The sequence below is a fragment of the Equus caballus genome, chromosome 6 (assembly GCF_041296265.1).
Source record: "Equus caballus isolate H_3958 breed thoroughbred chromosome 6, TB-T2T, whole genome shotgun sequence".
Lineage (NCBI taxonomy): Eukaryota > Metazoa > Chordata > Mammalia > Perissodactyla > Equidae > Equus > Equus caballus.
The window spans coordinates 51,301,377-51,318,835 of record NC_091689.1 but is presented as its reverse complement, the minus strand read 5'-3'; the positions used below and the strand labels follow the sequence as shown (position 1 = coordinate 51,318,835).

At 37.7% G+C, this 17,459-nt stretch overlaps 1 protein-coding gene and 1 long non-coding RNA gene across 2 annotated transcripts; both read left to right on the top strand.

Moving 5' to 3' along the window:
• Positions 1 to 1,099: 1,099 nt before the first annotated feature.
• Positions 1,100 to 16,276, top strand: LOC100063178 (protein mago nashi homolog 2). The gene is made up of 5 exons (XM_070269892.1): positions 1,100 to 1,268; positions 3,551 to 3,609; positions 4,293 to 4,412; positions 14,359 to 14,441; positions 15,907 to 16,276. Exons 1-5 carry the CDS (start codon positions 1,175 to 1,177, stop codon positions 16,004 to 16,006), a joined length of 456 nt encoding a protein of 151 aa, XP_070125993.1. The 5' UTR covers positions 1,100 to 1,174; the 3' UTR covers positions 16,007 to 16,276.
• On the top strand, positions 1,281 to 3,346 carry LOC138924653 (uncharacterized). The gene is made up of 3 exons (XR_011439685.1): positions 1,281 to 1,395; positions 1,967 to 2,033; positions 3,216 to 3,346. It is a non-coding gene; the product is annotated as an uncharacterized lncRNA (long non-coding RNA).
• Positions 16,277 to 17,459: the final 1,183 nt, after the last annotated feature.

The following is a 17,459-nucleotide window of genomic DNA, read 5'->3' as shown; positions in this document are numbered from 1 at the left end:
GTTACTAGTGTCCAACCCTTTCTGGCACATAGGAATGCGTGCAAAATTGACTACATAGTGTTTTATAAATTTTAAAGCTTATTTTACATGCAGAACCTCATTTGATCCTCTCAACAATTCTGTGAGCTTGGCAAAGTTGACCATAGTATATTTGTTTGGCAGATGAACAGACATGCTTAGAGATGGTGAGTTGACCAAGGTTAGGTACAGATAAGTGTTGGGAATGAATCCCAGGGCTTCTGATCCCCACTCTTTCTACTAAATCCCTCTGATGGTTAAAGGTCATCCAGCAGTCAGAATTACTGTGTGTGTAGATAAAATAAGTGATGCAACAATATTTGAAAAGTAGACTTTGTGTAAAAGCTAACCTTGTCTTTTCCCATCATTCAAAACGCAGGCCACTCCGGAACATTCGTTCACTTCCTCAATTTAGTTTTATCTGGTAAGAAACCTCCGCTAAAACATTTGACCCTAAGTCAAATTGAGAAAACTCCACAGGCCACTAAAGGTTACCCCTTACTGAATGAAAGAAGTTTTGTTATTAAAAGGATCTCTTTTATACCATGATATCAGGAATTCTCAGTTTGGATGTGCTTTTCAAAACTGCAGACCTTTTGTCTAACGGATTCTTTCTATTTTGTCTCTACTAACACAGGCTTCTAGCTGCCGGGTAACTAGCAATCCTTGTCCGAACGGGAAAGCTCCGTGTTAGGAATCTAGCAGGGGAAAAGGGTTGTATTCCACATCTGCCACTGAATCTGGGCTTTTTCTTTCGTCGTCCCACCACCTAAAGTGAAATAATGCCACACCAACCTCACAAGATCCAGCGAGAATGAGAGACCCAAAAAACACGACTCACAGACCTCAGTCCTAAACCCATAAAAAATGCTATCATAGCTTCACAGTTCTGTGCTCTGCTAATGTAACATGACCTACTTAGTACTGAAAGTAAGGCGCTTACAATCCTAGTAAAGCAAAACTCACATCCCTACTACCCTCCATCCCGTGCCTCCGAGTCTTTCCTGAGAGATGCCGCCTTCCGGCTCTCCTCTGGGCATCCGAGAGGCGCAAAGAGCGCGCGCGCAGTGAGGCTTAGAGCCTGTGCAACTGACGTCACTGCCAGGCGCCCGGCGGCACGTTGGCCAGGTCTTCTGCAGGCTTTCCAGGGACAAAAATGGCCATGGCCAGCGGTTTTTACCTGCGCTACTACGTAGGGCACAAGGGGAAATTTGGACACGAGTTTCTGGAGTTTGAGTTTCGACCGGACGGTGAGCAGAGGAGGGGCCGCTGGCGCCGCCCCCAGCGTGGTGCTGAGCTGGGGAAGGAAGCGAGGCGGACCTGCAGCGGAGGAGGCGGGGTGGGGCGAGCAGCTTCGGCGGGCTGCGAGTTTGCAATGTGAGCTGAGGCCACTGCTTGAGACGAAGCAATAGGAGTTTAAGAGTATAGGAGGCATAAATTGGTTTCGTGAATGGAAGATAGTGGGTGTAAATTAATTCAGAAAAGCTAATCCTGCCAGATGCTGAAAAGCTGAACCCACGTGAATCAGAATCCCAAAATCAGCGCAGCGCTGGGGACCTTGCAGGTCATCTAGTTTTTCGACCTAATACATAACGTGATTATTTCTGAGAACGTCCCCACCCCGCAGCGATCCATGGATACTGATATTCTTCCTGTGACCAGTAACTTTCCGATTACCCATTCATCCATTTTATTCATTCAGTCGCTGTATGTAAGGCAACGTGTCGAAAAACGAATGAGACCTGTTCCGGAGGGGGGGCGCCCGACGTGTAGAAAAATGAGTGTAATGATGTCTTTTGCGTGCTTTAAATACAGTTATTCTCCTTTGGATGCATTAAGAATACAAAAAATGGGGAGTGGTTAGATCTATGTGAAAGAATTGGGAAAAGCTTCCTAAAGAAGGTGACGGTTGAGAGGAGTCTTGAGAGTATTTTTCTTGGTCTCTAAGGGAGAAACGTTGAAGACCGCTGAGAGCAGCATGAGTAGAGGGCGAGGTGGAACTGCCTGCTGCCCAGGTAATGTGCAGCAGATTCTGTCATTTCACAGCTCTGATTCTCTTTAGAGAGTCTTATTGTATATTGAACTCTTCTTGAAACAAGGACAGTACAACTGCATAGGCTTTTGTTTTTTGAAGGTATATTATTTGCTGGGCAACATGTGAATCCAAAAATTTAAGGTGCAGTAACTGAGTAAGACTCTTGGATTTTCTTCAAGGAGTTGTGTCTTGGCGAGGGACACAGACATGAAACTAACCATAAAGTAGTATGGATATTAAGTGCTATGTTCATGCTTTGGACAAAGTTCTATGAGAGGATGAAAGAAAAATTAAGGGAGGATCACATATTAGGAAAGGGGAACAGTAGCAGACATTTCAGGCAGAACTTAAGGAACTAGAGCCCTGCAATTTAGAAACCATAATCACCTCTTGTTCTTCTCAGGTCTCTTCTAAATTTAGCTAAGTAACCAATTTACCTGAATTCTCCGTCTTTTCTTTTCTTATGTGATACTGTTTTCAGTGCCTTTCCCTGTGAACAGTTTTCAGCTTGTCCATATTACTTTTACCCAGTAACATAAATTAAGTAGTCTAATATCATCAAGGAAATTTCATGGCAGGACAGTGGTTCTCGTCCGTTTATCTGCCACCACACCATCCGCTTACTCATCAGTAACAGTGACTCACAAAGACAGTGGTTCTTAAGGGGTTCACCTCATTAGGATAATCTATCCTTGTAGAGGATCAGGACCACATTACATTTGCACTTGTGCATGAGGAGAAGCGTGCATCAGGGAGTACAAAAGTCATGGCAGATTAAAATTAGCTATAGATCACCTAAGCCACTGGCCAACCTTTATCCAGAAGCAGCACATAGTTTGTATGCTTCCTAGTAACGATTGTAAAATATTAGCATTGTCATATTATATACATACATTAATTTGAAGGAAAATAATTAATAGAGAACATTTTGGAGTAGTGGGGAAAGCATGAGTATTGGAAGATGGTAGATCTAGACCTGAATCTTGTGTCACCCTGGGCAAGTTTTACTTCACTCTGCTTTCTCAACTATGAATAGGTGAGAGAAGAAAACCTACTTTTTAGTGTTGTTTTATGGATTAGATTAAGTCTTCTGAGTAAATCACTGAGCACCAATACAGCCATACAACATAAACTTTAAAAGAAATATTTGTTCCTTTTTCAGATTCCCTGTGTAGTTCATGACATAGCTTAAGAAAATGGGACTTAGAAATGGCCCTCCCATTACACTGAATTACGTTGAAGGCATGGAATACTTAAAAATTATATCGAAGGCATGGAATATTTAAAAATTTGGCTTCAGCTGCAGCCAATTTACCAGTAAATTTTTGAGTATCTACGTGTCTAGCATTTATCTTATGCTAGGAGGGAGGAAATAATTAATAAAAATAGTAGTATAAAATATCCTTTATTTTCAAAATAGCTTACGATGCCGTTTCTTTATTTTTTGTTTGAGCAGTTTTTGCTGTTATAGATTGAATTTTTTTCCACTCCCCACAGGAAAGCTTAGATATGCCAACAACAGCAATTACAAAAATGATGTCATGATCAGAAAAGAAGTAAGTTTTTTTTGAATGTCTAATTTTTTGCATTTAGCTCGTTTTCCTCATGTCTGTGTTGAATTTACAAAAGTACATCTAAGGCTGTATTGTAAAGAAGCCAATTAATAGATTCAAAAGGGATTCTGCTTAAATTAGATATAGTTGTTAGCTTCTGTAACAACAAAAGAAGCAATCTGAGTATATTAATTTGTAATCCCACATTTGAACATATCGCTTAATTCATTTTATAATTTGTCATTTTACTCTATTCACTATTAATTGATAATCATGATTGAAACACAGTATAATTTTAAATGAAAGACTAAAAAGTTAGAGATAGAAAGTTCAGCACACTATGATGTGCACTTGCTTTTGTCTCTGTTCACCTCATAATTTTGTGTCGTCACCATTACCCACTTGGAGATATTTGAATCTCATGTTAAAAAGGCAGAATACTTGGTTTTATAATGGGGTTAATCATGTGAAGAGGGAAAATATATATCTTAAAGGAAAGGGCAAGAGAGTGGAAAAAAATCATAGGATAAATCATTCTCTCCCGTCTTGTACTTTTGGAATCAGAATTAAATTTTTCTGTGATATTCCGTTTGAATATTCAGGGTTCATAACTACGTTTTATCATTTACTTTTGAACTATGAGAAGAAATAGGCATTATGAAATTTTTATTATAACTTATTTTCAGGCTTATGTACACAAGAGTGTAATGGAAGAATTGAAGAGGATTATTGATGACAGTGAAATTACAAAAGAAGATGATGTTTTGTGGCCTCCCCCAACAGGCTTGGCTGACAGGTTCATATTGGTGATTCTGTAGATGCTTAAATATTAAAAATTGATAATATAATTACGGTGTTTCTCTTTATTTAAAATAGATCCTTATTGATTCTTTGGATTTCCGTTTAGTAGGCACCAGGTAAGTACTCTTTTTTTTTTCCATTTATTTATTTTCAGATGTACGTCATAATATATTTCGAATTCTGTGTAGATTACATCATGTTCACCACCCAAAAACTAATTATAGTCCATCCCCTCACATGTGAGCCTAATCACTCCTTTTGCCCTCCCCTCGCCCCCTGCTTCCCCTGTGGTAACCACCAATCCAATCTCCTTTGCTATGTGTTTGTTTGTCATCGTTTTTATCTCCTACTTATGAGTGAGATCATATGGTATTTGACCTTCTCCCTCTGACTAATTTCACTCAGCATAATACCCTCAAGGTCCATCCATGTTGTCACAAATGGCCGGATTTCATCATTTCTTATGGTTGAGTAGTACTCCATTGTGTATAAATACCACATCTTTATCTATTCATCCCTTCATGGGCACCTAGGTTGTTTCCAAGTCTTGGCTATTGTGTAGAATGCTGCAATGAACATAGGTGTGCATGTATCTTTATGCTTTTGTGTTTTCAAGTTCTTTGGATAAATACCCAGCAGTGGGATAGCTGGATCATATGGTAGATCTATCCTTAATTTTCTGAGGATGCTCCATACTGCTTTCCATAGTGGCTGTATCAATTTGCACTCCCACCAGCAGTGAGCAAGGGTTCCCTTCTCTCCACATCCTCTCCAACATTTGTTGTTTCCTGTCTTGTTAATTATAGCCATTCTGACTGGAGTGAGGTGATACCTCATTGTAGTTTTGATTTGCATTTCCCTGATAGCTAATGATGTTGAGCAGTTTTTCATATGCCTGTTGGCCATCCGTATATCTTCGTTGGAGAAATCTCTGTTCAGATCTTTTGCCTGTTTTCTAATTGGATTGTTGGTTTTTTTGTTGTTGAGCTGTATGAGTTCTTTGTATATTTTGGATATTAACCCCTTATCTGATATATGGTTTGCAAATATCTTCTCCCAATTGTTAGGTTGTCTTTTCATTTTGTTGATGGTTTGCTTTCCTGTGCAGAAGCTTTTTAGTTTGATGTAGTCCCATTTGTTCATTTTTTCTTTTGTTTCCCTTGCTTGGTCAGACATGGGACTTGAAAATATGCTGCTCAGACCGATGTCAAAGAGCGTACTGCCTATGTTTTCTTCCAGAAGTTTGATGGTTTCGGGTCTTACATTCAAGTCTTTAATCCATTTTGAGTTGATTTTTGTGCATGGTGTAAGGGAATGGTCTACTTTCATTCTTTTGCATGTGGCTGTCCAGTTTTCCCAGCACCATTTATTGAAGAGATTCTCCTTTCTCCATTGTATGCTCTTGGCTCCCTTGTTGAATATTAGCTGTCCATAAACGTATGGGTTTAATTCTGGGCTCTCAATTCTCTTCCATTGATCTGTGTGTCTGTTTTTGTGCCAGTACCATGCTGTTTTGGTTACTATGGCTTTGTAGTATAATCTGAAATCAGGGAGTGTGATACCTCCAGCTTTGTTCTTTTAGCTCAGGAATCCTTTGGCTATTCAGCGTTTTTTGTTGTTTCATATAAATTTTAGGATTCTTTGTTCTATTTCTGTGAAAAATGTTGTTGGAACTTTGATAGGGATTGCGTTGAATCTGTAGATTGCTTTAGGAAGTATGGATATTTTAACGATGGTAATTCTTCCAATCCAAGATCATGGAATATCTTTCCATTTCTTTGTGTGTTCTTTGATTTCTTTCAACAATGTTTTATAGTTTTCAGTGTACAGATCTTTCACCTCTTTGGCTAAGATTATTCCTAGGTATTTTATTCTTTTTGTTGCAATTGTAAATGGGATTGTATTCTTAATTTCTCTTTCTGCTACTTTGTTGTTAGTTTATAGAAATGCAACAAGTTTTTGTACGTTGATTTTGTATCCCGCAAGTTAACTGTATTCCTTTATTGTTTCTAAAAGTTTTTTAGTGGAATCTTTAGGGTTTTCTAGATATAAAATCATGTCGTCTGCAAGAGTGACGGTTTCACTTCTTTTCCAATGTGGATCCCATTTATTTCTATTTCTTGCCTGATTGCTCTGGCTAGGACTTCCAATACTATGTTAAATAAGAGTGGTGACAGTGGGCATCTTTGTCTTGTTCCTGTTCTTAGAGGAATAGCTTTCAGTTTTTCTCCATTGAGAATGATATTTGCTGTGGGTTTGTCATATATGGCCTTTATTATGTTGAAGTATTTTCCTTCTATACCCATTTTATTTAGAGTTTTTATCATAAATGGATGCTGTATCTTGTCAAATGCTTTCTCTGCATCTATTGAGATGATTATGTGACTTTTATTCTTCATTTTGTGAATGTGGTGTATCATGTTGATAGATTTGTGGATGTTGTCCCATCCCTGCATCCCCGGAATGAAACCCACTTGATCATGATGTATGATCTTTTTCATGTATTGTTGTATTCGATTTGCTAGTATTTTGTTGAGGATTTTTGCATCAATGTTCATCAGTGATATTGGCCTGTAATTTTTTTTTTTATTAATGTTATGATAGATTACAACCTTGTGAGATTTCAGTTGTACATTTTTATTAGTCATGTTGTGGGTACACCACTTCCTCCTTTGTGCCCTCCCCCCACCCCCCCTTTTCCCTGGTAACCACCGATCAGATCTCCTTATCAATATACTAACTTCCACTTATGAGTGGAGTCATATAGAGTTTGTCTTTCTCTGACTGGCTTATTTCGCTTAACATAATACCCTCGAGGTCCATCCACGTTGCTGTGAATGGGCCAATTTTGTCTTTTTTTATGGCTGAGTAGTATTCCATTGTGTATATATACCACATCTTCTTTATCCAATCATCAGTTTCTGGGCATGTAGGCTGGTTCCACGTCTTGGCTATTGTAAATAATGCTGCGATGAACATAGGGGTGCAAGGGACTCTTGGGATTTCTGATTTCAGGTTCTTAGGATAGATACCCAGTAATGGGATGGCTGGGTCATAGGGTATTTCTATTTTTAACTTTTTGAGAAATCTCCATGCTGTTTTCCATAGTGGCTGTACCAGTTTGCATTCCCACCAACAGTGTATGAGGGTTCCTTTTTCTCCACAACCTCTCCAACATTTGTCGCTCTTGGTTTTGGATGTTTTTGCCAATCTAACGGGTGTAAGGTGATATCTTAGTGTAGTTTTGATTTGCATTTCCCTGATGATTAGCGATGATGAACATCTTTTCATGTGTCTATTGGCCATATTCATATCTTCTTTTGAGAAATGTCTGTTCATGTCCTCTGCCCATTTTTTGATCGGGTTGTTTGTTTTTTTGTTGTTAAGCAGTGTGAGTTCTTTGTATATTATGGAGATTAACCCTTTGTCGGATAAGTGGCTTGTAAATATTTTTTCCCAATTAGTGAGCTGTTTTTTTGTTTCAATCCTGTTTTCCCTTGCCTTGAAGAAGCTCTTTAGTCTGATAAAGTCCCATTTGTTTATTCTTTCTATTGTTTTCCTCAACTGAGGAGTTATAGTGTCCGAAAAGATTCTTTTGAAACTGATGTCAAAGAGTGTACTGCCTATGGCCTGTAATTCTTTTTGTGTTGTCCTTGTCTGGTTTCGGTATCAGGATAATGTTGGCATCGTAGAAGGAGTTAGGAAGCCTCCCCTCCTCTTCAATTTTTTGGAAGAGTTTGAGAAGGATAGGTCTTAAGTCTTCTTTGAATGTTTGGTAGAATTCACCAGAGAAGCCATCTGGTCCTGGACTTTTATTTTTTGGGAGGTTTTTGATTCCTGTTTTGATCTCCTTGCTGGTGATCGGTCTATTCAAATTTTCTACTTCTTTTTGGTCCAGTTTTGGAAGGTTGTATGTTTCTAAGAATTTATCCATTTCTTCTAGATTATCCAATTTGTTGGTATATAGCTTTTCATAGTATTCTCTTATTATCTTTTGTATTTCGGAGGTGTCCGTTGTAATCTCTCCTCTTTCATTTCTGATTTTATTTGAGCCTTCTCTCCTTTTTTCTTGGTGAGTCTAGCTAATGGTTTCTCAATTTTCTTTATCTTTTCAAAGAATCAGCTCTTGGTTTCATTAATTTTTTCTATTGTTTTTTTAGTCTCTATTGTGTTTATTTCTGCTCTGATTTTTATTATTTCCTTCCTTCTGCTGATATTGGGCTTCGTTTGTTGTTCTTTTCCCAGTAGCTTTAGAAGCACTTTTAGATTGTCTATTTGCAGTTGTTCTTATTTGAGGTAGGCCTGAATTGCTATAACCTTCCCTCTTAGAACCACTTTTGCTGTATCTCACAGATTTTGGAATGTTGTGGTTTCATTTTCATTTGTCTTCAGGAATTTTTTGATTTCTTTGATTTCTTCATTAACCCAATTATTGTTCAGTAGCATTTTGTTTAATCTCCACATTTTTGTGGCTTTTCTGCTTTTCTTCCTGTAGTTGATTTCTAGTTTCATACCTTTGTGGTCAGAAAAGATGCATGGTATTATTTCAGTCTTCTTAAATTTATTGAGACTTGTTTTGTGGCCAAATAAGTGATCAATCCTGGAGAGTGTTCCATGGGCATTTGAAAAGAATGTGTATTCTGTGGTTTTTGGATGGAATCTTCTGTATATATCTACTAAGTCCGTCTAGTCTAATGTATCCTTTAAGGTCAGTGTTTCCTTATTGATCTTCTGTTTCGATGATCTTTGCATCAGTGTAAGTGGATTGTTAAAGTCCCCTACTATTATTGTGTTACTGTCTATTTGTCCTTTTATGTCTGTTAATAATTGCTTTATATATTTAGGTGCTCCTATGTTGGGTGCGTAGATATTTACAAGTGTTATATCTTCTTGTTGGATTGTTCCCTTTATCATTCTGCAGTATCTGTCTTTGTCTCTTGTCAAAGTTTTTGTTTTAAAGTCTGTTTTGTCTGATATAAGTGTTGCTACCCCTGCTTTCTTTTCTTTGCCATTTGCATGGGATATCTTTTTCCATTATTTCACTTTCAGTTTGTGAGTGTCTTTAGGTCTGAGATGTGTCTCTTTTATGCAGCATATACATGGCTCTTGTTTTTTTATCCAATTGGCCACCCCATGGCATTTGATTGGAGCATTTAGTCCATTTATATTTAAAGTAGCTGTTGATAAATATATATTTATTGCCATTTTGTTACTTTTTTTCCTGGGTGTTTTAGTAGTTCTTCTCTGGTCATGTCTTTTTCTCTTGCTCCCTTCCCTTGTGGTTTGATGGCTATCTTTAGGAATATGTTTGATTTCTTTTGTCTTACTTTATGTCTTGCTTGTTAGAGGTTTCTGATTTGTGATTACCATGAGGACCTTATTTAAGACACTATGCATATAATAGTCTATATTGAGTTGATCGACTGTTTAGCTTGACCTCTTTCTAAAAGCTCTACTTTTTCATTCCCCTCCTCCCACATTATATGTTTTTCAAATCATATATAGTCTCTTGTTTAGTGTGTGTCTATCCATTATCCTCTTATCAGTGAAATAGGTGATTTTAGTACATTTGTCTTTTAACCTTCATATTTTCTTCACAGGTAGTTGATCTGCTGCCTTTACTATATTTTTACCTTACAAGTGATTTTATTGCCAGTTTTTTGTTGTTGTTTTGTTTTTTGATAATTTTTTTTAATCTCTATTGGTGGTCATTTCTTTCCCACTTAAATAAGTCCCTTCAACATTTCTTGCAGAACTGGTTTCTTGGTGATAAACTCCTTTAATTTTTGCTTGTCTGAGAAGCTCTTTATCTGTCCTTCCATTCTGAATGACAACCTGATGGATAGAGTATTCTTGGCTGTAGGTTTTTTCCTTTTAGCACTTTAAATACATCATTGCATTCTCTTCTCACCTGTACGATCTTGGCTGAGAAGTCCGCTGATAGCCTGATGGGCTTCCCTTTATATGTCACTTGTGGCCTTTCTCTTGCTGCTTTTGGGAATCTCTCTTTGTGTTTAATTTGGGACATTTTAATTATAATATGTCTTGGGTGTGGGCCTCTTTGAGCTTATCTTGTTTGGAGCTCTCTGTGCTTCCTGAACTTGGATGTCTGTTTCCTTCCTCAGGTTAGGAAAATTTTCTTCTACTATTTCTACAAATAAATTTTCTGCCCCTTTGTTTCTCTCTTCTCCTTCTAGGACACCTATAATCCGAATGTTAGCATGCTTGATATTGCCCCCGAGTTCCCTTAGACTGTTCTCATTCTGTCTAATTCTTTTTCTCTTTTCTGTTCTACTTGGGTGATTTCCTCTAGTCTTTTGTCTAGCTTGCTGATCCATTCTTCTGCTTCCTGTACTCTGCTAGTGAGTCCCACTGGTGAATTTCTCATTTTGAGTATTGTATTCTTCATTTCTGATTGGTTTTTTAAAATATCTTCCAGTTCTTTGCTGATGTGCTCACTGTATTCATCTGTTCTTCTCCGCATATCTGTGAGCATCCTCATGATATTTTGTTTGAACTCTTTGTCGAGTAGGTTGCTAGTTTCTGTTTCATTTAGTCCTTTTTCTGGGGTTTTGTACTGTTCCCTTGCTTGGAAAGTATTCCTTTGCCTGCTCATTATGCCTCTTTCTCTGTGCTTATTTTTATGTATTAGGTGAGTCAGCTATGTCTCCTGATCTAGGAGAAGTGGCCTTATGTATGAGATGCCTTATGAGGCCCAGCAGTGTGCTTCCCTCTCATCACCAGTCCATCAGAAGCAGGCGTGACCCCTTTGTGAGCTACTTGTGTCCTTCTGCTGTGGCAGGGTTGCTCCCACTGCAGGTACCCAGGGAGTCTAATGTTTCCTTCCCTGGCAAGCTATTTGTAAATTTGGTTTGGGGAGCTTCAGCACTGTTTGCTACAACGTCTATCAGCACACTCCTATTGCAAGTTTCCTCTTAGTTGGGTTGGTACCCAGTGTAGCTGGTTGCTAGGCTCATGGGGTACAGTTGTGATAAGCCTCAGGCCTACAAGCTGTTGTCAGTTCTCTTAGGAGTGCAGCTGAGTGGGGCTGGCCCTAGGCACTGGGGCACTGAATTATTTCAGGCGTTGGAAGGGGGCGCTGATCCTTTTTATGGCTATTTGTGAATCACAGGTTTTCTGCTGCTGCTAAGCCTCACCCCCCACTGGACCACATACACTGTCAACACAGTCCTGGTCTGTGCACACTTCTCAATCCCCTGGAGCATACCCCGATGCCACACTGCAGGGGCCCCCACTTCACCAGTGTCCCCCACAGTTCACCTGGTCCTCACACAGGCCCTGCCCCACAGGGGCAGACACCCTTGCCTGCCTGTAGAGGATCAAGGCACCTAGTCAATGCAGGCTGAAAAGTAGCCTGAGGGCTTGCTGTTAGGTGGGGCTGGTCCCTAGAGCCGATTGCCTGGATTAAATCTGTGCTCTAGTGGGCATGTCAGACCACTGGGCTAACAGGCCAAGGGATGAACCTCAATGGCCCCCACCGGGTTCCATGTCAGCATGCCTGGACCAGCTTTGAACAATGGCCCCCACCAATGTCTCAGTCTCCAGAGAGGTCTCTCCTCTCACCAAGATACCCACAGAGCCCACCAGGTGAGTCTCATTTCACCAAAGGACTGTCAGCCTTCTCTCTGGTGATTTTAGATTGCTGCAAGGAGTGAGTTTGTGCGTGGGCCCTTTAAGACCCAAGTCTTTTCGGCTTTCAGCTAATAGCTTTGCTGGGGGTATCCTTGCTGCAGTTAATAGCGAGCAAAGCCAGACTGTAAGACCCCCGTCTCAGTTGGGCTGAGTCTGAAGTATGCTTATAGCAGTATCACCCCCGCTCCAGACCTCACTCCTCCAGGGAAGGCTGCGTACCTTAGGGTGGCTCCTGCCTGGCCAGCTGAGAAGCTCCACTGCTCCCAAAGGTGGCTTTTTTCCTGTCTGGCAGGAATGACTGCCTCTTCTGCCTTTGTCAGGGCTGTCCTTTGTTGTAGGGGGTTCTTTTTATCCAGTTTTCAGTTTTCAATCTGGGGCAGTTTTTCCAAAAATTGTTGTAACTTGGTTGTGTTCGTGGGAAGAGGCGAGTTCAATGTCTGCTCACACCACCATCTTGACAAGATTTCTACATACTCTTTAATTTTGTTTTACTTAGCCTCATTTTCTGTGTTACCTCCTAGTAGGAGTTGATGCATAGCTCTAAAGTGAAATCTACATCCTTCTGAACAGTCTTCTCTGTAGCCACCACAGTCAAAGTTAGGATGTTTTCACATTGTTATGAATAATTTGTATTGTATGTTAATCACTTTTATTAGGAATAAGTACAGGTGTATGTTAAATTCAAGACTTAGGATCTCATTGACTATATAAAATTTACTGTCTCCAAATTTACAACTTTGAAACCTCTTATTTGCTTCTTTATGCCCCAGAGAGGGATTTGATTGTTTTTCTTGTTCAAACTGACCATTGCCTTTGCCTCTCATATTCCCTTCAGAGTAACTGATGTGTCTCAAAGGGCTTCTGAAGTGCTCTGAAAGCCTGATTTCACTGGGTAGAAAGAATTGTGTCTTTTCAACTCCTGGAGAAATGAGATATGACCCCTGAAGGAAGAAATTTTTAATTTCTCTTTTATATGTTCCTGAGGATTATACTTTGTAACACCTTCTTTGCCTAGAAGAAAATGTGGAGAAATCTAACATGCTGACACTCTAGCAGTAACTTAACCCTTCTATTTAAAAAAAGAAAAACCATTATTTAGGACAGGAAAGGTCATAGCAATATTTATTTTATGCATTGTAAACACTTATAAAAAGTAAATTTAGCTAGTTTGTTTTATGCATATGTGCATATGTACTAAAAAACAAATAATAGCAGTAAACTCTTTATGTCTTTTAGATTCAGGGTGAGCCCAGTATTTTCATCTACCCATTTGATGATGTGTTCACGTGTTTTGGTTGGTGGGGAGGATTAGGCATGCTCTGGAAATTGTCTGTTGGATCTTCAGATTAAAGATTTTATGACTGTTTGAGAGTCTCACTTAACTTTCCATTGTGTGTGTGCCTTAGGCTGTGCATAATTAAGTCTTCTGATCAAATGTGTAGCTAAGACTTTCTGTGATGTCATCTCATACTTAACCTGAAAAGTCACAGACATAGCCTCTTAATTACTGGTTTTAGATTTGCAGATAAAATATAGAGAAAAACTTACACAGTGATCCTGGCACACTGGGAACATCTACTTTATGGTGTTTGTTTTACTAGTTCTTAATGTTTTGTAAAGTCAAAAGAGTCTGAGTCTTTTAGTCTTACAATCCAGGATTCAAATATCAGTGGTTGTAAATTAGTAGTTGTAAATATCAACAAGTATTTTCCTATGCTTTATGAATCTTGGATTTCACATTTGTAAAATGAGCCTAATAAAGCCTACCTGATAAAAGCATTTTAGGGATTACAGATAATGTTTGTAAAGTCCCTAGCAGCAAGACCTGGCACATAGTAGGTACTAAAGTGGTGCTATTATTAATATTATGCATTTTGTTTTTAGAGCCCAGTAGAGAGGATAAATGCATTTGTATTTATTATACTAAAAATAGGCTTATACCCATATTATTATTTTTACATCATTGGGCTTCAAAGTGATGCCTTCAGTTTGTACTGACATTATAAGAAATATTTGTGTGTCACTTTTAGGTGTATTGTTCATTTTATAGTATCTTCTTTAAGAGATCTCTGGAAAGCACTTTTGGTTGGTCCCAGCATTGGGGACTGTTGAGCAGTTGCTGAGGTTCTTATTTTATAGACACGGTTTACGTCTAACAGATCAAGTGTCCTTTTTGTTTTCCTTCTCTGTGACTGCTAGAAAACTTGCAGCTAAAATTGGGACCTTTTGGTAGCGAGAATACAGATATCTCTGGGAAGGATTTTTATAGTAACTACATTTCTCTTTTATTTTTTTCAGGAGCTTGAAATTGTAATTGGAGATGAACACATTTCTTTTACCACATCAAAAATAGGTTCTCTTATTAATGTAAATCAGTCAAAGTAAGTGTGTTAAAGCAGTTTGACTAAATTGATAAAATTTATTATCTCTAATAGAGTTAGAACTATAGCCAGGTTTTAAGATTATTTCAATGACACCCTATCAGTTTATTATGCAGCTGTAATTTTGATTCTTATGTCATTAAAGACTTGTTATCAAAGAAGTTAGCAGTGTATTTAATTGATTGCCAAAAAATTCTTAATCTGAAAACATAATAATGCCCAAGTTTTATTAGCTGCTTTTTTGGTAAAAATCTGTAAACAGTGTCACAAAATTTAAAAGAAATCCTTATTGGGTTATATCAGCCTCATTAGCCCCATATCACATCATTTTCCTCTAGTTCCAATAAATGGGAAAAATCCAGTAGAGCTTAAGTATGGTTTTAGCTACCTCATCCTCCCAAGTTCTAGGTCCCTGTAGCACATACCATTGTCTTTGTGTGAAAAATCTGTTTCCAGTTCTTTCTTTCTACTCTTTCCCCTTAAAATGTCCTCACAGTGCTTTTTCCTATCACTTTAAATTGTAATAACTTATTTGTTTGCTTTGCTGGTTTGCATGTGAGCTCCCTGAGAACCTTGCTGTGTCTCCAAAGTTAGCACAGTGCCTGGCTCACACTTAGGAGCTTTATGAATATTTATTAGAGGAAAGGAGAAAGGAATGAATGCCTCATAACTGTTGGGTACAAAAGGCTGCGTTCATAGAGACTGACCAGACATTTTTAAACTATCAAATTTATTTTCCGACAGTTGATAAGAATGTGGCATTCATACCCACTGGGATTGTAAGTTGGTACAGTGTTTTTTGGAAAGCAATTTGATAATATGCTTTAAAAGCTGTTGATATTTTACTCACCTTTGCCCTAGTAATTTCCTTTCTGAGCATTTCTTCTGGGGAAATATTCTCAAATAATGAAAAAGCTGTTATTCATAAAGATGGTCATTGAAGCCTTATTTATAATAGGAAAAAAATCCAAATGTCTAACAAGGAGAGAATTGTTAAATTAACTAAAAATTATTTGTGAAATTTTTTAATGTAAAGGAAAATAATGTTAAAAAGGGCACAGGGAATTATTTTAGTTATTAAAAAAAATAGAGCCACATCAAAATATTTATAGTTACTCCATGTGGAGTGACATATAGTATTATGAGTATTTTTTATATCTTTATAATTTTATCTGATTTATACATTTTTGTGATACATAGCTATTACTTTTATAAGAAAATAAACACTAAAATATGAAATGAATACTGGAGAAGAAAATTTATATTTCTTTCTTACAGAAAAGATAGAGATGGTAATTGTTCAGTATGTTCATTGTAGTTACCAGCATATTCTCCCTTTCTCCTTGCTTCCTTTAAGTTAATTTTTTAGGTTTTTGGTTTTTGTTTTGTTTTAGGAATTAACTTACAAAATTATGTTGTTTCATTCTAGAAACCAGAAAGTAACTCTTACCTTTTTAAATTTTAGGGATCCTGAAGGCCTTCGAGTATTTTACTATTTGGTACAGGACCTGAAATGTTTAGTTTTTAGTCTTATTGGATTACATTTCAAGATTAAGCCAATCTAAGTTGTATGTTTTTTTTAACTGCTTTTATGTTTAATTAAGGGATGGGTAAGGGAGGGCTTATTTGTCATTTACAATACTGAGATTTTTATGAATGTGAAGCAGACAAATTTTTTTGGTATGCAAACAAAGTAAGAAAATACATAAACAAGCTTGATTGTTATCCTCACCTGGGTCCAAGTGGGTTGGACAGTCCCCACACACATTAAATTCTGTAAATAAAAGCCACTTTGCTTTGAAATTGTGCTCCAATAAAATATATCAAAGCCTGGATGGAGAGTGTTTTTTTTTTTTTTTCATGAGTCTATGTCTCTGATTTACTTTAAAGATAATAAAAATTTGTTCTAGTAGATGAGTCCTAGGGCAGAAGTTGTTTCAGGTAGAAATGTGTAGCCAGATTCGCATCCATTAAAGGCAATTGTACATCTTCCCTTGTTTCTTCCATACTTGATGCGATTTAATTTTTTGGTCCTTATATAAGTTGTTTACAGAAAGTCCTGGAATTTTTACATTTATCACAACCTCTCAGAGATTATTCACATTTGACTATTTTTGGTATAAGCAGAGATTGCCTAAAGGGTTACAAGAGTAAAGTCAGTTCTCCAAGTTAGGCAAGTCTCTAATTATGCCCTTATTTCTTATTTCACCATATATGTATTTTGTGTATCTGTGGGAACTAAATGAGTTCTCAGCTTTACAACTTATTTAAAACGTAGCCTTAAACACATATATGTGTGAGTGTATTTATTCATTTATTTATTTATATTTTAACTCCTAATGAACACAGGTCCCACTCATGTTTCCCAGTTCCCTTCAACCTTTTTCTGATAGACTTGATCTTTCATTCCTTCTGTTAGTAACCATGCCTGTGGTATGCTGTTATTCCTCTGGCTGAACCCCTACTCTTTAAAAGTGTGCAGTCCTGGTATTCATAATCCACTTGCCCCAGGGACCAGTCAGGACTGACTTTAGGCTGCAAGAATTAGTCTCTGAAGCCTTGCCAGGATTCTTGAGCAGCTGGACTCCAGAGCTACTGTGTCCAGTAAACTTTGAGATAATAGAAATGTTTTCTATCTGTGCAGTCCAATAGGGTGGCCACTAGCTGTTACATGTGGCTACTGAGTACTTGAGATGTGGCCAGTGTAATTGAATTTATAGTTATTTTCAAACATTTTATTACAAAAAATTTCAAACATAGAAAACTGTTGAAAGAATTGTAGGATGAACACCCATATGCCAATCGAGATTCTGTAATTAACATTTTATTATACTGTAATAAGTCAATTACAATAAATCATCCTGTTGATTTTTCACTTAAGGGTGGAATAACTCATGTAATTGATGCCAATGGACTACTTTTTTTTTAAAGTGCTATTCAATTTTTATTAACTTTATATAGCCACATGTGGCTTGTGGCTACTGTTTGGACAGAGAAGCTCTAGAACCTGGCTTGGTA

Coding starts and splice junctions, on each gene's coding strand:
- LOC100063178 (XM_070269892.1), top strand. CDS start 1,175: ATGGCCATGGCCAGCGGTTTTTACCTGCGCTACTACGTAGGGCACAAG. Junction 3,610..4,292: donor ATGTCATGATCAGAAAAGAA/GTAAGTTTTTTT, acceptor ACTTATTTTCAG/GCTTATGTACACAAGAGTGT. Junction 4,413..14,358: donor TGGCTGACAGGTTCATATTG/GTGATTCTGTAG, acceptor TATTTTTTTCAG/GAGCTTGAAATTGTAATTGG.